Source organism: Oncorhynchus tshawytscha, linkage group LG04 (genome assembly GCF_018296145.1).
Source record: "Oncorhynchus tshawytscha isolate Ot180627B linkage group LG04, Otsh_v2.0, whole genome shotgun sequence".
In the NCBI taxonomy this organism is placed as follows: Eukaryota; Metazoa; Chordata; class Actinopteri; order Salmoniformes; family Salmonidae; genus Oncorhynchus; species Oncorhynchus tshawytscha.
Window position 1 is genome coordinate 56,550,899 of NC_056432.1, and position 20,277 is coordinate 56,571,175.

A 20,277-nucleotide genomic window follows, 5' to 3' on the forward strand; every position below is an offset into this window, starting at 1 on the left:
TGACATAATTCAACCAACCCCCCCCCCCTAATTAGCTATAAAAACACACACACAGACAGAACACTGTTCTCATTTCAAAGGTCTGGTATCTTTGTGAGAAAGAGCGTACTGAAGGAGACTCTCCGTGATCCCACAGATACCTGTTTGCTTCGCCATACTAGCTCCAGCCCTTTGAAGAAGCCAACCAGACCGATGGCTCTCCTCCATCTAACACCAGGGTGGGGTTTCACAGGCCAGCTCTACCAAGTCTTCAAACCACTGGGCTTTTAAATCACACTTTCAATGCCATCTACTGTATGACACAAATGCCCTAAGTTGTTTCTCCTTTCACTTCTATGTCTATTTTTGGTCACGTTCTTGGTCGCCACTTAATATCTGAACAGAGGCCGGTAGTCTTGCCTCTCGGGCTAGAAAGATGACGAGAGACGGATAGAATGTAACTCTTCGTATGACAGTCAAGGTGGGATTGAATAGCAATCTTATACCAGAGTTGGTTTCCACGGAGACAAACGCAGACAGATGTAGAGTGGTTTCGGATAGCTACCGTTTTGACACTCGCCAAGCTTTTCTAACAATTTGGGCATGAACAGTTCTAGTTATTTTTGCTTTAATTACACAGCAATTACAATGTAACAGTAAGTCTGCATGTGTAATTACCCCCCATTGTAATTACGTAATTAGATGAATATCCGTGCTTTATAACCTAAGGCGTCAGTCGGCAAATCCAATTTCAATTTGTATGGCGCAAGCGTTTTGCCTCCATGTTTGAGAGCCGTAAAGACCTAGGGATATACGGCTAATCCTTGCCATGTTAAAATGCTGTTCCTCTTAAAAACATTTAGACATGGGGGATTCTCCAGAGGAAAAGGAGGAGTAGGTTTGTAGCCGGAGCGGAGAGGTGGGAGTGAGGGGTGGAGTGGAGGTGCTCCTGCCCGAGGCCTTGAGAAAAGCCCCCCTCTCTCTCTACAGTCTGATGCGACCAGGTTCTGAGTAGCTGCATGATCATACTGTACGTTCCGTTCTCAGCAGAAAGTCGTTGTCATCAACTGGTTGCCATCCTTCCCTTTGCTCAAACTCTTTCTATTTCTCGCGCTGTCTCTCTGCCTCACTCCCTCTCCTCTTTTCTCTGTGTCTCTTTCTTTCTGTCTCTCTGCTCTCTTTATTTCTCCACGCAGCCCAAATACAATTGTACTTGTCACATGCTTCGTGTGCGACAGGTGTAGACTAAGAGCCTATTTATTCTTGATCCGAAAATGTGGTCGGAGCCTCCTGAGGCCAAAATGAGCTCCGTGCCGCGTCGCTGTGCGCCTCCCAAATGTTGGAACAACGCAGGGGGTTTCGTACAGCTCCACATTGACATGATTGGTCGATGGTAGGTGGGGGGGGTCCTGTAGAGTTCTGCAGAGGCCTCGTCACCGTGAATGCTGTACGGCCAAACGCAGACCTCGGGATTGACCACGCAGTGCCTTCGACAGCGAATTGCTTGCTTACGCTTACCTCACGCTAGCAACCAACGGAATCCTCGTAGTCTGTAAGAGGCCCAACCAGAAGCAACTTTAAACTTGCCTTTAGTTCATCCCAATCTCTCTGTCTCTCTTGTTTCTTAAATTTCGGAATCTACAATGGATGTCAACATAAATACCCCCCGATCTTACAACACACTGGCAGCACTGCTTTACATAGTATTACATCAGGTTTCAATGGGTTCTGTTCCGCCATTCAGGGTAAGCCTCTGTTTAAGACCTGCACTCTGCAGGGCCTGTCGCTCTGAGGCCCACCATGATGCATTCAGAGAGAGACACTATCAAGTAGGAACATTCTTGTTTATCAAGCCCAATTCAGTCTGGAGAACTTTGAAATCTAAAGCAATAGATTCCTTCCGCAGTCAAACCAATCCGTTAGCCTAATAACACAAATAAAAGAGATGATTAGGGGGGGAAATTGTACTTATGAAAAAGAGGCGAAAGGTTCTGACGTCTCTATGAAACACAAAAGCATTGAAGGTTTTACTGCCGTGGACGAGAGAAGCAAGGTCTCTGAAGGATATTTCTGAGGCAGACATTTTTTTCCAGCAAGTCTTTAAACAAGTGCAGTGTCAAAGACAAAAGAGATTGTCTCGACCTTCTTTCACAGTTGAGATGTTATTGTTGATTACTGTAATTCAAGTTTAACTGAAAATTGCAGTGGGAAGGTGGTTACGAGGTTGGCGGTATGGTGATGGTTAGCAATGTTTTCAAGACACACACGCACCACACACAGCCTTACAATGAAACACAAACAATTCTCAACAAGCAAAATTGCAAGAGTGAAATATTAAGACTAACAGAGAGGTATAGCCAGCCACATCCTGTTAATTTAAGAACACTGACACATTCACGCAACACATACACACACATAAGCAGAAACACACTCACACACAAACACACACATAAATGGCACCTTCCTCCACATTAGCTGCAGACACATTTTCTCACACACCTCAGTTTCTAAATTAGGTGTCCCAAAGCTCCAAATATGAATCATACTCAATGTTATGAAGGATGTTATGATGTTATGAACAACTTGTAGGGCTTTGTGCTGTCACTAATGAAATACAGACTACAACAAAACAAAACAAAAACGTTTGACATTTTTTACAATTGTACATCTTTAGTGTTTATTTCCCCTTTGACCCTGTTGTTATGGTGGAGGGGTGTATACACAGAGTGGTGTATACACAGAGTGGTGTATACACAGAGCGGTGTATACACAGAGCGGTGTATACACAGAGCGGTGTATACACAGAGCGGTGTATACACAGAGCGGTGTATACACAGAGCGGTGTATACACATAGTGGTGTATACACAGCTTCCTGAGTCTCACAACAGAAAGCCTGTGAACTGTGTCTGAATGAGAGACTGTGAGAGAGACCCAGGCTAAGAGGTTGTACCTGTAACAATGTAAGCCCCGCCCGCACAGACAACCCCCCCCCCCCAAAAAAAAGCAGGTGGGGGGGCCCTCAAGGTCAACTTTAAGGCCCGTTAGAGCCAGCAGGAGGGAGCTGGCACGATGCCCGCATCCCCCTGTACGGTGGAAAAACACAGGCGTTTGAGCTGGCGATCACACTCCATCACAGCACTCAGAGAGGGACAGAGGAGGAGGCAGGGCAGGAGACACTGATAGACGAGGTAGGACTACAGAGAGAGAGTGAGATAGAGTGAGAGAGAGAGTGTTGAAGAGGGCAAGAGAGAAAGAGAGATAGTGTCTGTGCACGTCTGCATGTGTGTGTGCGTGTGTGTGTGTGATATTCAACTTGGTTTTTTATGTAGCATGAATACCCAAAATATTTCAGTTGATGTAGGTTTTATTGTAAATATAATTTCAATTGGCAATATTTGTAAGAACATGATCTTGAACATGATTTTTCAAGTTTTTGATGACGTGGAAGTTCTTCACATCACACATATGTAAATACTTATAAAGTTAGCTAAATGCCATGAGCTACATTTCTCAGATTCAAAGTACTTGAGAACCATAAGAAAAAGAAATTAAACTTCCTGCATTAAAATTCAGAAGATAATGACTTCCGCAACATAACCCCCCCCCACCCCCACCCTGTTGAAAAGTGCTATGTTTAATAGCCTCTTTAAAGAACATACGTGTTTATCTCACTCTAGTTTTCATTCATTCCTAATTGGGGTGTGTGTGTGTGTGGGGGGGTTGTCTGTTATTATTTCTTAGATTAAAATAAACATTGCCCATTCCATGTTCAAACCCATCACACTACATTAGGATGATAAGGACTCTATGCTACTGTGAATAAATAAACAATTTTGTCTGTACTGTTGGAATTAAGTTGCTTCGAGCCTTAAGCATAAGCCACTTTTTTTCAAACGACTTAAAAAGCACATTTCACTCCGCAAATGAAGTTCAATTTCTTTGGACCTGCTTTATATGTATATCTTTAATTAGTGTCTTGTTTATCTTAAACCAACTGATTATCACATAGTCATCGCCTAATTAACGGGCACGCTGCTTAGATGTGGTGTTCCACCCAGAGGAATGAGAAAGTTACCTTTAAAACCTCTCTAATCATTAGGAACAGCCTCTCTTAATCCTGCTAAACAGACACTGTATCTGCTTTTGCTTATTTGACTACGGTGGAATCGCTTTCCTTCCCATGTTAAAGGAGACGTTTGAATCACTCATAACATGTTTGGCCCGTGCTCGTAGTCTTGACTCGTTTTACACGGGGACACATGCTAGTCTGTAGGGAGCGTCTTCTTCACTCCACCGTGCCTGTGTTCTATGTGCCAGTGTGAAGGACACAAGTTCCGTCGTGGGAGTTGAGCATCTCCATTTGATTGTTTTGTGTGAGTGTGTTTAGACAGGCCTCCTCTCTCCAGTAAAAACAGTGCGCAGAAAGTATCCTATAGAAGCAGGCTCTGTGAGGGTGTTTGATGGGTATTTGAACAGAGGCGTTAAGTATCCCAGTTATGCACGGAATGTGCCGCTCGGAGTTGTGGTGGGCTTTTTTTCTGCTTTTGAACAGGCAGTTTTGATCAGACCCCCCCCCCCCTCTCTCTAGTCCGAGTGGACTCCTTAGGGTCCAGTGTTGTGTAGAAGGGATGTCAAAGTAAATGGCGTCTGTCAGAGATCTTGTGCCAGCCATCAGCACTCATCTTTGTGTAAGGACGTATCCTCTTTGGACACAATGGTCTCCCCCTTACGTGTCCTCCCCATATAAATAATGAAGAATAAGTCCTGATAGTGAGGATAATGTGACTATGGGATTGACCGGTATTCAGGGTATAGTAATGACTTAGTCTTACCTGAGGATGGGGAGGAAGGGTGTGGGCTGTCGTCCTGGACACTGCCGGTCTGGGAGTGGCCTCCTCCGGCTCCGCTTTCCTCCGTCACGTTGGAGGATCCAGGGGTGGTGGACCTGCTGATGGACTGGGACTCGGGGTCGCTGGCTGAGCCACGCCGCTCATCCAGCCCTGTGGTGTTGTTCTGCTGCTGGATGGCTTCTTCTATGGGCCGCCGCTCCTTGTTGTGCACCCGAGAGTGGACCACCATCTGGTGATAGGTCCTGAAGACCCGGCCACAGTCAGGACACTCTGTGGGTTTCTCTTTCAGGCTAGTCAGGTGGTTGTACTCAAGGCCGTGGCCCAGGCCCAGGCCATGGCCGCCATGATGTGGCATGAAGTCACGGTGGCTGTCGAAACCCACTCTGTCGTCTTTCAGGGGCATCATGGCTCCACTGCCGGCCTTCGAGCCATGCAGAGCTTCGATGTGCTGCTTCTGCTTGGAGCCATCGTTGGAGCCCATCATAGGGTAGTCATGCTTCTCTTTAGTGAAGGCCATGCCGGCAGCATTGATCCTCTCCTCATGGTGCTGCTCATGGTGCTGCTCCTTGGGCATAAAGGCGCGGTCCATGGCCATGCCTCGTGCCATGATCTGCCAGGCCTGATAGCTATTCAGTGGGTCCATCTCTGCAACTTTGGCAGCCGCCTGGAGGCGTTCCATGCAGCTGGACTTCAGGGGGGGCACCAGGTTCAGACAGCCCAGGAGAGAGCGCTTCTCCCCTTCACCAAGGCCATGGCCCATCCCTACCATGGGGCCTAGCAGCTTCCCCAGCATCTCCTTCTCCTTCATGGCAATGCCGGCTTTGGCCAGCATCTGGTGTTGCTCACTCAGACCCTGTTTGTCTGGGGATAGGAAGCCGCCCTGCAGGCAGGAGATGTAGCGTGAGTAGAGGTTAGCGTGGGCCTCCTGGGCCATGCTGTTCATGGTGTTGACAGCATTAATGTCCTCTGCTGGGGGCTTGCTCTTGATGGCCAGCTTATTGAGATGGACCTTCATGTGGTTCTTGAGAAACCAGGGCTCCTTGAAGCGACGACCACAGATCTGGCAGACGTGTTCAAATGAGTCCTTGTGTTTGCGCATGTGGCCCTTGAGGAACCAGGCTTGGCTGAAGACCTGGCCACACACCTCACAGCGGAACTCGTTGGCAGGCTTCTCAGTGCCGCCAGCTGCACCCTGTCCCGCAGCTGACTCGGCCGTGATATGGGCTTTTTCCACATGGCTGATCAGGTCCTCCTCCTGCGAGGCAGCAAACTCACACAAGGTGCACTTGTAGGGCTTGTGCAGGATGCGGATGTGACGATCCAGCTCCTCCCGCTTCTTAAACTTGCCCTTGCAGAAGGTGCAGCGGAATCCAGTGGGTGGGTTCAGGGCCTGGTCATCTTGGGCGCTGGCCGGCTTGGGGGAGGACGACGGCTGGGAGAGGGAGTCTGGAGTTCCCAGGCTGGTGGGGGTGAGGAGGCCACAGGCAGAGCCAGGCTGTTGCTGCTGCTGCTGGGTCTGAGGGCCAAGGTGTGGCTGGTGCTGCAGGGGCTGAGCTGGCTGAAGGAGGCTGCTGCTCCTGATCTGCTTGTCCCTCAGGATGGCCCTCTCCTCCAGCTCATGTAGAAGACGGTTCTCCTCACGGACGCGGCCGCGTCCCTTACCGAGGTTTCCCAGCTTGTGGGTGCGTAGGTGGATTTTGAGGTTACCCTTCTGTGCTGCTCGATGGTCGCAGTAGGGGCACTTGAAAGGCTTCTCACCTGTATGTGTGCGCATGTGTAGCGACAAGATGCTGTTGAAGCGGAATCGCTTGCCGCACAACGGACACGGGTACTTCCTGTTCTTGCGGGCATCATCTTCAATGTCATTCATCTGGGACATGATGCCCAGGTTCTGCCCATTGAGAAACTGCTGCAGGTCCACACGCCCATTCAGGTTGGCCAGGGCACTTGCATCTATGTCCCGGTTGAGCTGGTTAGCGAGCAGTGCCATCTGACTGCTGATTGGTTGACTGGCCAGGGCAGCGTGGCTCTTCTCATCCAATGGGGTGGCAGCTTTCTCCTCAGGGATCTGCTGTCGGCTCTGTAGGTCAGGAAAGGCGTGGCCCAGCTGGGCCGTCAGCTGGTGGAGCTTCTGACTGATAGGGTATCGGCCATTTAGCACTGTGTTGCTCAGATGGTGTCTGTCAGCGTCCGATACTGCTGAAGACACACCAAGGCACAAACTAGAGTCCTCCATCCTGTAAGAGAGAAGGATATCACAACGGTCAACCACAGTCAATCAACCTGATAAGCAATGCATTAAAAAAGAGCTATGGCTCATCCAAAAATCTGAAAACCGGAAAAAAACGAGAAGTATTAGAGTAAATTGTTAGTGCATGATGAATGGAAATAGAGATGTCATTTAGCAGAATGTCTTACAGAAGGAATTAGGGTGAAGTGCCTTGCTCAAGGGCACAAACGCAGATTTTCACCTATTCGGCTCTTAACCACTAGGCTACCTGCCGCCCATATAAATGTAATTTTCTTCTTTTGATTTTCAGTACAGCTTATGTTCTCACACTTGTGGTTGGAAGACTGTAACTCTCAGAACTTTCTCAAACTGTAACACCATTTTGGATGCAATAATTACACAGTAAACACGGTGGGCGCTGCCTAATTATGCTACTTGGGCCCATCCTATCAGAATTCCTCCAATTACACGCCTTAATGAAACGGAGCAATGCCATTGTCATGAAGCTACCGCAATGCTACAATTATGATATTAACAATAGCACTTAAAACCAAGGGGTTACTTCAGTAAACACACGCTCTTATCTCCCTACTGCGACACTTGTCTAGGCGTAATTCTCCATTAAAGAGGCACATTACATTTGATGTGAATCACTTTTCTCTTGCCTTCTCTTCCCCTCCTCTCATGGCTTCCAATAAGGAGGAAAACAACAGTTGGTGTTATTGAAAGGGTTCCCAGTGTATCAGAGGCCTCCTAGCCATTAAGAATGGTTTCAATGGCCCAGAGCATACACCGTCAAGCTGAAGGGAATACACAAGCAGAGTCTGTTTTTGTCTTCTTGCTTGCCCGTTGTTTGTGATGCCCTCCCCTCTCTTAAGAAGGATAATGGTGTGTTCTTCCCTTGTAACTGGCAGGGTCAAGCTTCCGACACAAGAAAGTGAGTTCTGCCTTGGTCAACAAAATACTGTATAATATCTCATTAAGCTGATTAGTATGCTGCCTAGTAACAGTGGCAGCGTGCTATAACACACGATTATAATCATTTTTTAAAAATCCTTTCAGGACTAAGCACTAGCATGACTTGAGTTCACTTTTAGTGGAGTGAGATCAGTTTGTGTCCAGACTCCTGTGGATTCAGGGACACCCCCAACCTAAACACAAACAGACACATGCACCTGCACCTGCACACACACACACACACACACAGACGCATGCGCACGCACACACATACACACACACACACACACACACACACTTCACAGGGCTCTCTCGCTTTTAAGATCTCTCTCTCTTTCTCTAGCTTGTAGCTATCTCTCTCGGCTTCTAACTAGCGCTAACCCAGACACCCACCAACTGGCAAGGCTAGACAGAACAACATAAATAAATAAAAAAGCTTGGAAGACTGTCGCACCCTGGAAGACTGACGCACCCTGGAAGACCCTGGAAGACTGACGCACCCTGGAAGACTGACGCACCCTGGAAGACCCTGGAAGACTGACGCACCCTGGAAGACTGTCGCACCCTGGAAGACTGATGAACCCTGGAAGACTGATGCACCCTGGAAGACTGTCACACCCTGGAAGACTGACGCACCCTGGAAGACTGACGCACCCTGGGAGACCCTGGAAGACTGACGCACCCTGGGAGAGCCTGGAAGACTGATGCACCCTGGAAGACTGATGCACCCTGGAAGACTGCCGCACCCTGGAAGACTGACGCACCCTGGAAGATTGACACACCCTGGAAGACTGACGCGCCCTGGAAGACTGACGCACCCTGGAAGACTGACGCACCTTGGAAGACTGATGCACCCTGGAAGACGGATGCACCCTGGAAGACTGACGCACCCTGGAAGACTGACGCACCCTGGAAGACTGACGCACCCTGGAAGACTAACGCACCCTGGAAGACTGTCGCACCCTGGAAGACCCTGGAAGACTGACGCACCCTGGAAGACTATCTCACCCTGGAAGACTGTCGCACCCTGGAAGACTTAGGCCTGGCTGTTCTTAACCAACCGTTCCTCCAACAGTGTTGCTTGTTGTTGACTCTTATCTCTAAAATATGAACAAGATCTGTGGGCTGCTCATGAATACTTTCTTCTTCTCTACAACGTGACTGCAATCATTGTCTAGTAATAAAGGAGAAGGCCATCAAATGAACCCTTGAAGGATATAATGGATATATTATGTAGCCTATGTGATGACTGGGCATGCCTCATGTATGCAAAGCCTACTTACATTGACGAGGTCACGAACGACTGTATGAGCTTATTATCATGTAACTGAGACACAAATATACTATCCCACACTACTGCAAATACCATTCAGAAAACGTCTTTGTAATACTGCAATAATATTACACTGATATGAGTATATTTTCGAAATACAATGTTGGGAGAATACACAGGTCGATAAAACCAGTTTCTGGATAACTTTCTCATCCTGAACTCGTAGGAAGGATTGTCCATTGCCAGACAAAATGAAGTGACTCTTAAACGTGCCACCCACAATCCTTTGTAAACTCTGCCAATATCAGACAGAACCCTTTCTGAAACTGCCCTGCATGCGCGCTGCCTTTTGCCTTAGACATCTATGATTCAAACAAGACTGATGAGCTGTTGCTCATTTATAGAGATAGCAGCTTGCCCTTTTCTTCAATTTGATTTCCGGCTTTATCTTTAACATATGACAAAGGCAGATAGACAATGGAATAATGTGAAATGAACTGACAAATCCAGTTTTTTATTTTTTTACGTATCCTTGCTGACAAGCGTATGCAAATGAACTCCATTAATATGCTTCCCTTGCTCCCAAGTCGTTTTATATTTTTTTCTTGATTAAAAAGGACATTTCTTATGTGACACCCCCCCTCCCCATCCTATCAACACACAAGCAACATACACAAACACAGACGCACATTCACACACGCACGCACGCGCACACACACATACATTGCTTTTGACAATAATTCAATATCAGAGTGCCCTCTATAAGTAACAATGCAGGTGGCTCTTAGAACACCAACACAATGAGTGTTCCGTGTAATCATGACAGTCTTATTTCATTCATTTGGAACTCAGTTTCTGGAAAAAGCAAAATCGTTGACGTACACACTTAGAGGAAGTTGTACCGGTTGTTACACAGTAAGTACCAGTAATCCAACGTTTCCTTCTCTTGTGCACAAGTACGCAATTCAAGTCTGTGTGGTTCGCATTATAAACTCACAGGGTCACAAGTCGTGACTTCTTACCGTCATAGATAGCATTTACAAGTATCTCCCGAGTAACTGTGCGCCTGTATGCTTGACCTTGACATGTCTGCCATCCAAACAGCAGACTGTAGCAATGTCTACGCCGGCTCTAACCCGAAACAGATCTAACGTTTGTCTGGTGTCTACAACAATGCTCTTTCATTAACGATAAGGCTCAAATGACGCCTGCAAAGCCACCAGACTTCCTTTTGCACTCTCTCACAGAGGTGCAGTGGTGCTCTACTTTACAGTTTGTGGTTAATATTTACCGTTTTAAGTAAAGCGGCACAAAACCAGATTTCTCTTCTTCTTTTTTTTTTTTTTTTCCCTGAGCAAATTGCTCTGCAACCCACAGCTTAATTACGGACGGTATCTTTAACACAATGGAAGTGTATTTCTGTCCGATTATATTTGTGCTCAGTACGTGTCATTATCGAAGCAACAAGCATCGCAAACGTGCGAGGGCAAATGTGCTCTGATCCTATAAAGTACATGCAAAGTTGAAGGAAACAGAAGACACTTGCCCAGTGAGCATTACAAATGATGTATACACTGAACGCCACAGACATTTGCATATTCTAAGGCTAAAACACATACTGCCAAACATGCTCTTGTGAAGGTACTGATTGAACCCCAAATCATTTAGTAAACATCGTAATACCAACAAACAAAAAAACACACTGTATAGCCTCAAAACATGTTTAAAGCTATACTTTTGATATCATGGATGTTCAGTCCTTGCATCCATAGCGCTGTGTATGAATTTGAAAGTGGTTACATTTCTCCAGGTCCATCCCTCAGCCTTTTGGTGGCCAGTTTGTTATTGTTTTAACCAGGTTTATAAGGAGAAGTTATGAATGGAAAAGCCATTAGTAAGGCACTACTTTGTTATTTTGGCATGTATTGACAAGAATCCATTAACTAATTACAATGCAATACCTCATTAAGTTATCATGAAGGTCATTGCTTTTAAATAATCAATCATTATTCACAAAGTAACGGAATTCCATCATATTTGCACCAAATCATTAATGAATTTAGAGGGGGAAAACATTTCTGATGGAAAATGTGTGCGTTCGCCATATGTTACATATTCTGAGGAATGCATATTTACAAAATATTGAAGGAAAGCAGACACCAACACAAGTAGAGATAGCCTGGACCATTTTAAGCATGGCAGTAAATTGAAACTAATAGGAATATTTCCTCGTGCTTGTTTAGTCTATTGCAGGTGGTCTTCGGGACGCTTCTCATTAACCCAATAAAAAAGGGAGTTGTTTTTCTTCCTCCCCATGCTCTTTGACTGAACTGGATTATTACATGCTGTAATGAGGCCAAAACAGAACGGTTCCCAGCACAACAAGTGAAACAAAGTAGAATAAACCCAGTCTGTTTCTTCCAACATACCTAGACTCCACACAACAAACTACGCTAACATAGGAGTTCAGAACCAAGATTCGAGCTTCATAACGTAGCACGAATGAAGTAAACCAATATATCAGAACAACAATTCTATACAAGAAACTTGAACGCTATACAACGGTGACAAATATGAATCGACCTAGCTGGGCCTTTCCTTTCTGCTCTGTAGTCCCACACAAAATGTCATTGAGGTCTCTTAAGAGGACTTGTCAACAGGTAGTTCGGCTTTCAGCTCATCTCCACGGATCACTATGAGGCCCCCTCCGCTGAAAGAAAAAAATAGAAAGGGAAGAGAGAAAGAAAAATGCCTGTCTTTTTATCCCCTGCGTCTGACAGGCTTTCGCGATGCCAAGGAGGAAGATCAACGGGAGACAAGCGAATTCCCACAGTTCATTGTCCTGGTCAGCCGCATCATCATCCGGAGCCGGGCCAAAAGCTCAAAGCTTCCTTTTATGCTAACCATTCCTGGTATTATTTTGATGACCAGCAGGTGTGTGTGTGTGTGTGTGTGTGTGTGTGCCTTTTTCACGTGTATATCTTGCAATAGTGGTCACAGCAGTGTGGAAAGACTCCTGCCAGTAGATTTTATGCATTGTGAGGAGTGGGGGATTAATTGGCTCGAACATTTGTTAACCAGCCTGTGTTTCACAATAAGAAGGGGGATGGATGAGAAAGATGACAGAGAGGACAAACAAGCGCACAAAAAGGGATGAAAAAGGGAATGATTTTAGATAATGGGAAAGAATTTCCAACATGTCAATTATTGTCCGTATTCTGTCATGTGCAGTTTTCCCCCTCCTACCCTCTCCCTCGTGACACAGCCCTCTGTCGGGAAAACGGGGCCACGTCCTCATGGCAGGCTACAGTAGTCACGGTCGAATCGCTGATCACGCATGGTTACTCTACAGCAGAGAAAGGACACCGAACAATGACCACAGTGTAGCTGTCCGTGTAGGGTCGATCATGGCTTACATTATTCCCCTGGGCTGCCTGCCTGCATTTGAATACAACATACTGGAAAATAAATACAATGACACATCGCTAGCAAGGCATCGCTGACACTGTTTCTTAAAGGCAGACATGCTAACAGTACAATCAACCCAGCGATTGTTTTCACTCTACAGTGGGAAATGAGAAGGGCAGCCCGGTAGTGCTGAGTGAGTCACCCATCATCACACTCTCACAGGCATTAGAACGGCTATAATGTTGGCAAAAGAAAGCCATATCTGCCTAGCACCAGTTGACAAAGTCAACCGGGCCGTTTTCTTCCCTTTCAGGATTCCCCCTAAACTCTAAATGTCAATATTACCTGAAATACAGTAAGTGAATATCAGAAATAATTGCTGTTTTCTACTCCTCATGCTGGTTCTGTTCTTAGGAAGTTTTGCATAATGGCTGAACAGGGGCTGTTGTTGTGACAGGTGCTGAAATCAAACTGGGAGGCGATGGAGACAAGGTTCAATTTAGTTTGTGAATCCTTTAATTGTTGCATAGCTAATAAAAAAATAAAAAAAGATCCCTTACACTCCTGACTATTTTCCGTCGCTTGTATGCATACATTGGAAGGTAAATTGTGCCTCGAAGCCAAGTGATGGTGCCTTTGTGAAGGGAAGGGAGGAGAGGGGTTGGGTGCTACTTCAACGTACTTACCATCTCCTCACAACTGTAGTTTGGAGTTTTCACCAAACAAATGTATGGCTAATTAGAGATGCTCATTAATTATTTTACATCATGCCGCCGTTAATTGAACGACTCTTCAATGTCTTTGAAAAATATCTATTTTTCTCTCCCTTTTTCTCTGTGAGAAGATAAGGGGAGACTATAAACAGGTAGGGGAGCCATATGCTCTTTGAATGAAAAAGCACTTCTGTCCAGGCAATTGGGCTTTTTAAATATTGAACCACTGCATGTCTTTTTTAATATGACAATGTTGAATCTCCTTTATTCCATCACTTTGATAAACTCGCTCAAGCTAATCTGGAGAGACTTCATGTGAAGAAAACTTTCAATTCTTGCAGGCACTCTGTCAAGGCAGGCCGTTATGCAACTGTACTCGGTATGTCCATAGAGCAGTTTTTTAAAAGCAGCACACATCCTGTTTAAGAAAGCAACTAATCTTATCAAAGCCATCAGGAAGTGAGACTTGACTGCAAATGCTGTCGATTCTTTGCATACGTTACAATATCTGTATTTTCTTTGCAGCTATTGTTTGCAGCTGTGAGTAGCTCTGAGAATAATTCATCATTTTCTCTCTCCCTCTCGTGTGACCCAAAGTCAGATCCTGTCTTAATGTGGCTTAATAAGAAAGGAAAGAAAGACAGAGAGGAAGAGAGGGAGATTCAGAGAGCAGGGCACATTATCTGCATTAAAGTGTATTTATTATAGACTAATTGTGGCAGAGGAAGTGCGTTAGGAGGGTGTGCTCTCAGGAGGGAGGGTGGGGAGCATTCGGGACATCAGGGAACATGTTTATTTATCTCACTTTATCTGAAACAGTGGGGCTACTTCTCTTAGGATCAGAGACAAATAGTGAGAGAGGAAGGGGGAGAGGGAAAGAGGGGAAGAAGGGGGAAGAGAGAGTGAGTGTAACCATTTTGCGGGCCAGACAGAAGTGTTTGCCTACATGCCAACGCTTCACTAAGACAAGACTCTGATTAGCGGAATAAGGCAAAGTTGGTCAAACTTCAAAACAGGCCTCTCTCTGAACTCCACTACAAAAACCTCTCCTCATCCTGTTCTCCTCTGTGAAACACCCAACCCAGGACAGCAGCCTCCTTTTGGTGAGGTTGCTAAAGGTAATAGCTTTTACTTTAAAGCAAATTTAGAAGACAAATTTCTACAGTAAAACTGAGGTTAAAGAACTGTATACAATACCAAAACTGTTTTATGTTTCATTCTACTGAGGTAAATAAGATATGTGTGTATTGAAGGACCAGTTTTGCCCAAGCCCTGGATTCCAAACGTCTCTCCACACTCCTCTCTCTCTGACCTGTCTGCATTTTTATCACTTCTCCCTGCCCTCTCTGACCTTCAACATGATCACTGATTCACCATCTCTCACAAGCAGCGGCTAAATCTCAGTTCAGCAGAGAACAAGTGTCTGTGTGTGTGTGTATGTGTGTGTGTGCATGTGTGTGTGTGTATGTGTGTGCACGTGTGTGTGTGTGTGTGTGTGTTCATGAAAGCGATGATGTTTAATGAAAAATGACCTCTCTGTATAGTGCATTCCGTGCTTCCCTCCCTGGAGATGTCTCGCTCTTGAAGCAACACAAGGCCTCTTCTTTAATTGTCCCGGTGTAGTGCCGTGTGGCTGGTGATCAGTGATATTACTCACATTCTCTGTTTTCCTGAACCCTTGTCATCGCTAACCCCCACCACCATGATGCTAATATGTTGTTTATGTTACCATGGCTGCAGATTGTACATATTCTATTCAAGAGGCATCTCTGCATGAGCAATGCATCATGGGTCGTAACCTCTCTGTATTACAGTGCCTTGCAAAAGTATTCATCACCCTTGGCATTTTTTCTATTATGTTGCATTACAACCTGTAATTTAAATGGATTTTTATTTGGATTTCATGTAATGGATCTACATGAAATAGTCCAAATTAGTGAAGTGAAATGAAAAACATGACTTTTATAAAAACATTACTTTTAAATAAAAAACGGAAAAGTGGTGCATGCATATGTAGTCACCCCCTTCAGAAGTCACATAAGTAGTTAAATAAAGTCCACCTGTGTGCAATCTAACTGTCACATGATCTCAGTATATATACTGTACACCTGTTCTGAAAGGCCCCAGAGTCTGCAACACCACTAAGCAAGGGGCACCACCAAGTAAGCGGCACCATGAAGACCAAGGAGCTCTCCAAACAGGTCAGGGACAAAGTTGTGGAGAAGTACAGATCAGGGTTGGGTTATGAAAAAATATTAGAAACTTTGAACATCCCACGGAGCACCATTAAATCCATTATTAAAAAATGTAAAGAATATAGCACCACAACAAACCTGCCAAGAGAGGGCCGCCCACCAAAACTCACGGACCAGGCAAGGAGGGCATTAATCAGAGAAGCAACAAAGAGACCAAAGATAACCCTGAAGGAGTTGCAAAGCTCCACAGTGGAGATTGGAGTGTCTGTCCATAGGACCACTTTAAGCCATACACTCAACAGAGCTGGGCTTTACGGAAGAGTGGCCAGAAAAAAGACATTGCTTAATGAAAAAAATAAGCAAACACGTTTGGTGTTCGCCAAAAGGCATGTGGAAGACTCCCCAAACATACTGAAGATGGTAGTCTGGTCAGATGAGACTAAAATTTAGATTTTTGGCCATCAACGAAAATGCTATGTCTGGCCCAGACCTCAATCCAATTGAGAATCCAACTTGAAGGAGCTGGAGCAGTTTTGCCTTGAAGAATGGGGAAACAATCCCAGTGGCTAGATATGCCAAGCTTATAGAGACATACCCCAAGAGACCTGCAGCTGTAATTGCTGCAAAAGGTGGCTCTACAATGTATTGACTTTTTGGGGGGGGGTTGAATAGTTATGCACGCTCATGTTTTCTGTTATTTTTGTCTCATTTCTTCTTTGTTTCACAATAAAAAATATGTTTCATCTTCAAAGTGGTAGCCATGTTGTGTAAATCAAATGATACAAACTCCATTTTAATTCCAGGGTGTAAGGCAACAAAATAGGAAAAATGCCAAGGGGGTGAATACTTTCGCAAGCCACTGTATTCTTATAGTGGTCACTACGTAGCAGCAATGAACTCTAGGGGTGCATTTTGCCATTTCAACACATTGAAAGACTGTCAGATTTACAAATGAAAATGATCTTAAAAGCCATATAAATGGGCATCCATGTTTGAGTGAAAGAATTTCAAATAAAAATCTAATTGTATTGCATCTCTTCCATGATGAGGCTAGGATGTATTTGTAGTGAATAAGCATTTAAGGATGGCTCTGTGACGTATAGCTTAGCCTAGAAAGTCACCAGCAACATGGGGGCACCTGCCATGTTTAGCTTGCCTGCCTGCTGCACCCCACCCCACCACCCCTCCCTGTCCCCTCGGCCTTTAGATAATACCCATGTCCTACAGCTGTGATCTCTTGTCGGGGGCCGGTGACAGCAGGGCTCACAACACGGACGGCGCTCTGCTATCACCGCTAAACTGCCTGTCTGAGCCACTTGACAGAGCTCTGGAGAGGCTGCATCATCTCGACGCCCTAAAATCAGCCCCCATCTTCCACTCGGCAGCTCACCCCTCACCCCCATACACATACCCCTTCCCCTCTGCCCTCCGCCATCTCAGGGCCCTGACTCGTATTTATGTGCCCCACCTCCTCTACATCCCTCCATCCCTCCCTCTCTCTCTCCATATTTTTTCCCTCCTGCATCTGATTAAGTTAACAATGTGCCGTTATTTGCATGCTGATTTTGCCGGTCCCTCTCCTCAATTCTCTCACAAACACAGGGGCTGGATCACAGTAATGTGATAGCACAGCAGCCAGCCAACGCAATCTCCTGCAAAACCAGGTGTGTGCAATCCACATCCCTCTTAATTCCTGCCCCCATCAAATTTTCCCCCTGTTTTTTCTCCCCCCCCATCCCTGTAGTGTTTATAAGGTTGTATTATAATCAAATCTGGAGCAAGAAAGCCTGTCTATTTTTATTAATTATAGACCGGCGCTGATGTGAATGTATTCCGAAAGCATCTTCAAAATAGGTCGGCATACAGTTTCCTATTCTTATCCCATTTAAATGTCAACATGGTGCAAAGCCCTACAAATTAGTTCAGGCAGACTTCAACCCCCATTTAACATTTGAAGCTCCGCTCTGTAAGCTCAAAGTGTGATTTAACGCAGTTTACACATATAAGGAGCTAGTGGTTTGTCTTTCAAACTTCTCATTTCAATACAGATATTATTGCCATGCCGCCTGAGAAAATGCTGGTGAGGGAAAAAGGGGGGTGGGGGGGGAATTATATAAAGCAAGAAGAAACAATGCATTAGCTTTCATGAATAATAGATCCTCCATCAGTCCGTGCGAGATGTACGTTTTTAGAATCGCCGCATAAATCCTCGGCCGAAATGAATAAATCAAAATGGGGGACTTTCCTTGAACATCTACCCAAAGATGTCGCTAGTAAACCACGATAATATATAACACCCCCGGGTTTATATGCAAGCAGGACACAGTCCCCATAGGGTAGCAGGAAACAATGCCACGGAGATCTGTTGTTCAGGTTACTGGTTGTTGAGCATACCAAACAGAGTTCAGATACACTGGACCTATTGATACAACCTACATACAGGTTGAAACGGGTACCACCACGAACGTCTCCGCAACAAAACAATCACATTATTCTCCGAAATGCAATCGGAGATGGACATGTTCTATGGAAAATCAAATTTGATTTGGAGCGTGATGGGGATTAGCAAATACCATAGAATACACACAACGAGCGGGCTACTTCCAATGAGATCCACTGGCCAGACATGGCCTTCATTGACTCACCCAGGCAGACAGGGTAAAAAGGCAGATGAAACGCCTCATACCCTGGGGAAGTGTCTCACATGTCAAGCTGTTTCACGCCACTGAAATGTGGGCTAAACTACAGGCCCGTGGGCCACCCTAGGTCCAGTCAGCCCTGAAGGAGGCCTTGCTTTGTGGGGGGAGTCCCCATACGCTTCATTACACCTCGACCCCACTGGCCATATCTAAGGCATTCACCAACTGCATCAACACCCAGCACAACCACTTCATGCAGGCGATGCAAACCAAGGTCCTCAAGTCCAGCCACAGTTTTTTAGTGCACAACCTCAATCTAGTCTAGTCCATTTTGAGTCTTTTGACCAATAGCAAAGCAAGGCCTCCTTCAGCTCTAGTTTTTTTTGTCTTTTTTTTCTTCATACGGCTCATCGCAAAGTGTTCTATGGGTGTGCTTTCTACGAGCAGGCTGAAACGTCAAAGCGCTATACATCTTTTAATGCACAGAGCGGCCCTCAGGGGTTTAATTGACTACCGTGTAAAGTGAGTGTGAGGCCGGCGAAAGAGCAACATGAAGACGAATATGTTTCATTAACAAGACAAAACAGAGCCCAATTGCTCCCATCGAATTGGCAGGGAGTGATTCCCCCCAAAAGTTAAAACACATTTGTCCAAGGAGCAAGGGAACTTTCTGTGGCATCCATTCAAAATGGAAAAGGGTTTAGGTTTCCAAGTGTGTGAGAGAGAGTATGTCAGTGTGAGGGCGTGTCAGTGTGAGGGCGTGTCAGTGTGAGGGTGTGTCAGTGCCAGCCAGTGTGTGTAACAGAGAGCATATGCCACTTAGTAAAGCATTGTCTCAATGTATACGCTTATGCTGCTTGTTAGTTCAGACCTGTTCAGACTACGAGGACGGTCTCCACGCCGTGCTCCCGTGCTCCCTGTTCAGTGTCTGTCTACACTAAGTAGTACAGTAGGATCCCTCCTGTTCTCTGTGCGTCAGCTGCTCCTCGTCCTCAACGCGCGTGATAGCCTGACTCGCCGAGCCAAACGCGCGGCGTTGTTCTACGACTGCCTGGTCGACTTCAAATATTCATCAAACAGAAAGAAAAGAGAGCCTCTTCTATCCCGCGGTAGTAATTTACCAATTATTTGGAGTACCTGCTGACAGGTACGTGTCACAGTCGGCTACATTCCCCCCCGTGCCACTCCTACCTGACGCCCTGCCTTTCCCCTGCTGCGGAGAGAGCCGCGGCGCTTCAGGCACACTGCGAGACCAGACGAAGAGGAGGAGGAGGAGAGTTTGACTGCAGCTCCGATGCTTTGATTTGGGAAACGGTTAAGAGGGACGGAAGGTCGAAACTTGACGTGCTCCAAACACCCCAGTCACTCTCGGGGCGGTTCGACTACTTTCTAAAGGAGTCCGGGAAGACAAGGCCTCTCTTTCCGAAACTCAACCAGCGGAAAAAAACGAACAGACACGACGAATGCAAAACACACAATAAATGGCTCATTAAAGAGAGTAGACGACTACACAAACAAAGCAGCCTTCACTGGCTGTCACCGACGTTCTCTGTGATGAGGAGCACAGTGGTGGGGCAAGAAGAAACTCTCTGGAACAGTGGCAAACCACTGCCAAAGACGCTGCGACGGATCTCTTTGCCTGCCTGCATTATGTCTCTATTTGTCTTGGTGACACATCTAATGTGGATGATAGGCATTGTGAGAATTACGACTCGGTAGCTCGGGCTCAGTGAAAAAGTCCATCTCTTTCCTTCAGTGGAGGACCCCAGAGCTGAAGGGGATGTAATTCAATTAGGCGTGTGTGTGTATGTGTGTATAAAAATGCGCTCCCTGAGCATTATGGGAGTTTGGAGGAGCTGGGGGTCCGCACGGAGCCATCAATCGGTGTTGGAAGTTCAGGCCACCGTGGGCCAGTCGCCCGGGCAGGCGAGCCACTGGAGAGGGACGAGAGGAGAGCGTTGCCTCTCTATCTCACACAGTGCCCTGAATAAATGAACATCTCTCCAGTGTGTCGCGTCGAGGAGGTACTTCA

General features: G+C 46.0%; 1 protein-coding gene across 7 annotated transcripts in view; it reads right to left on the reverse strand.

Annotated features, from left to right (window-relative positions):
* Positions 1–20,277, reverse strand: part of LOC112249061 (zinc finger protein 536-like) — a 192,789-nt gene that overhangs the window by 98,475 nt on the left and 74,037 nt on the right. For 6 of the 7 annotated variants that reach the window (XM_042320925.1, XM_042320923.1, XM_042320922.1 and 3 more), the window contains one exon: positions 4,813–7,067. In XM_042320925.1, the coding sequence (XP_042176859.1) occupies positions 4,813–7,066 (2,254 nt within the window). In that variant the 5' untranslated portion in view covers position 7,067. Of the gene's footprint in view, positions 1–4,812; positions 7,068–10,312; positions 10,882–20,277 lie in introns of those variants that run through there. The other variant, XM_024418687.2, reaches the window with a different exon arrangement.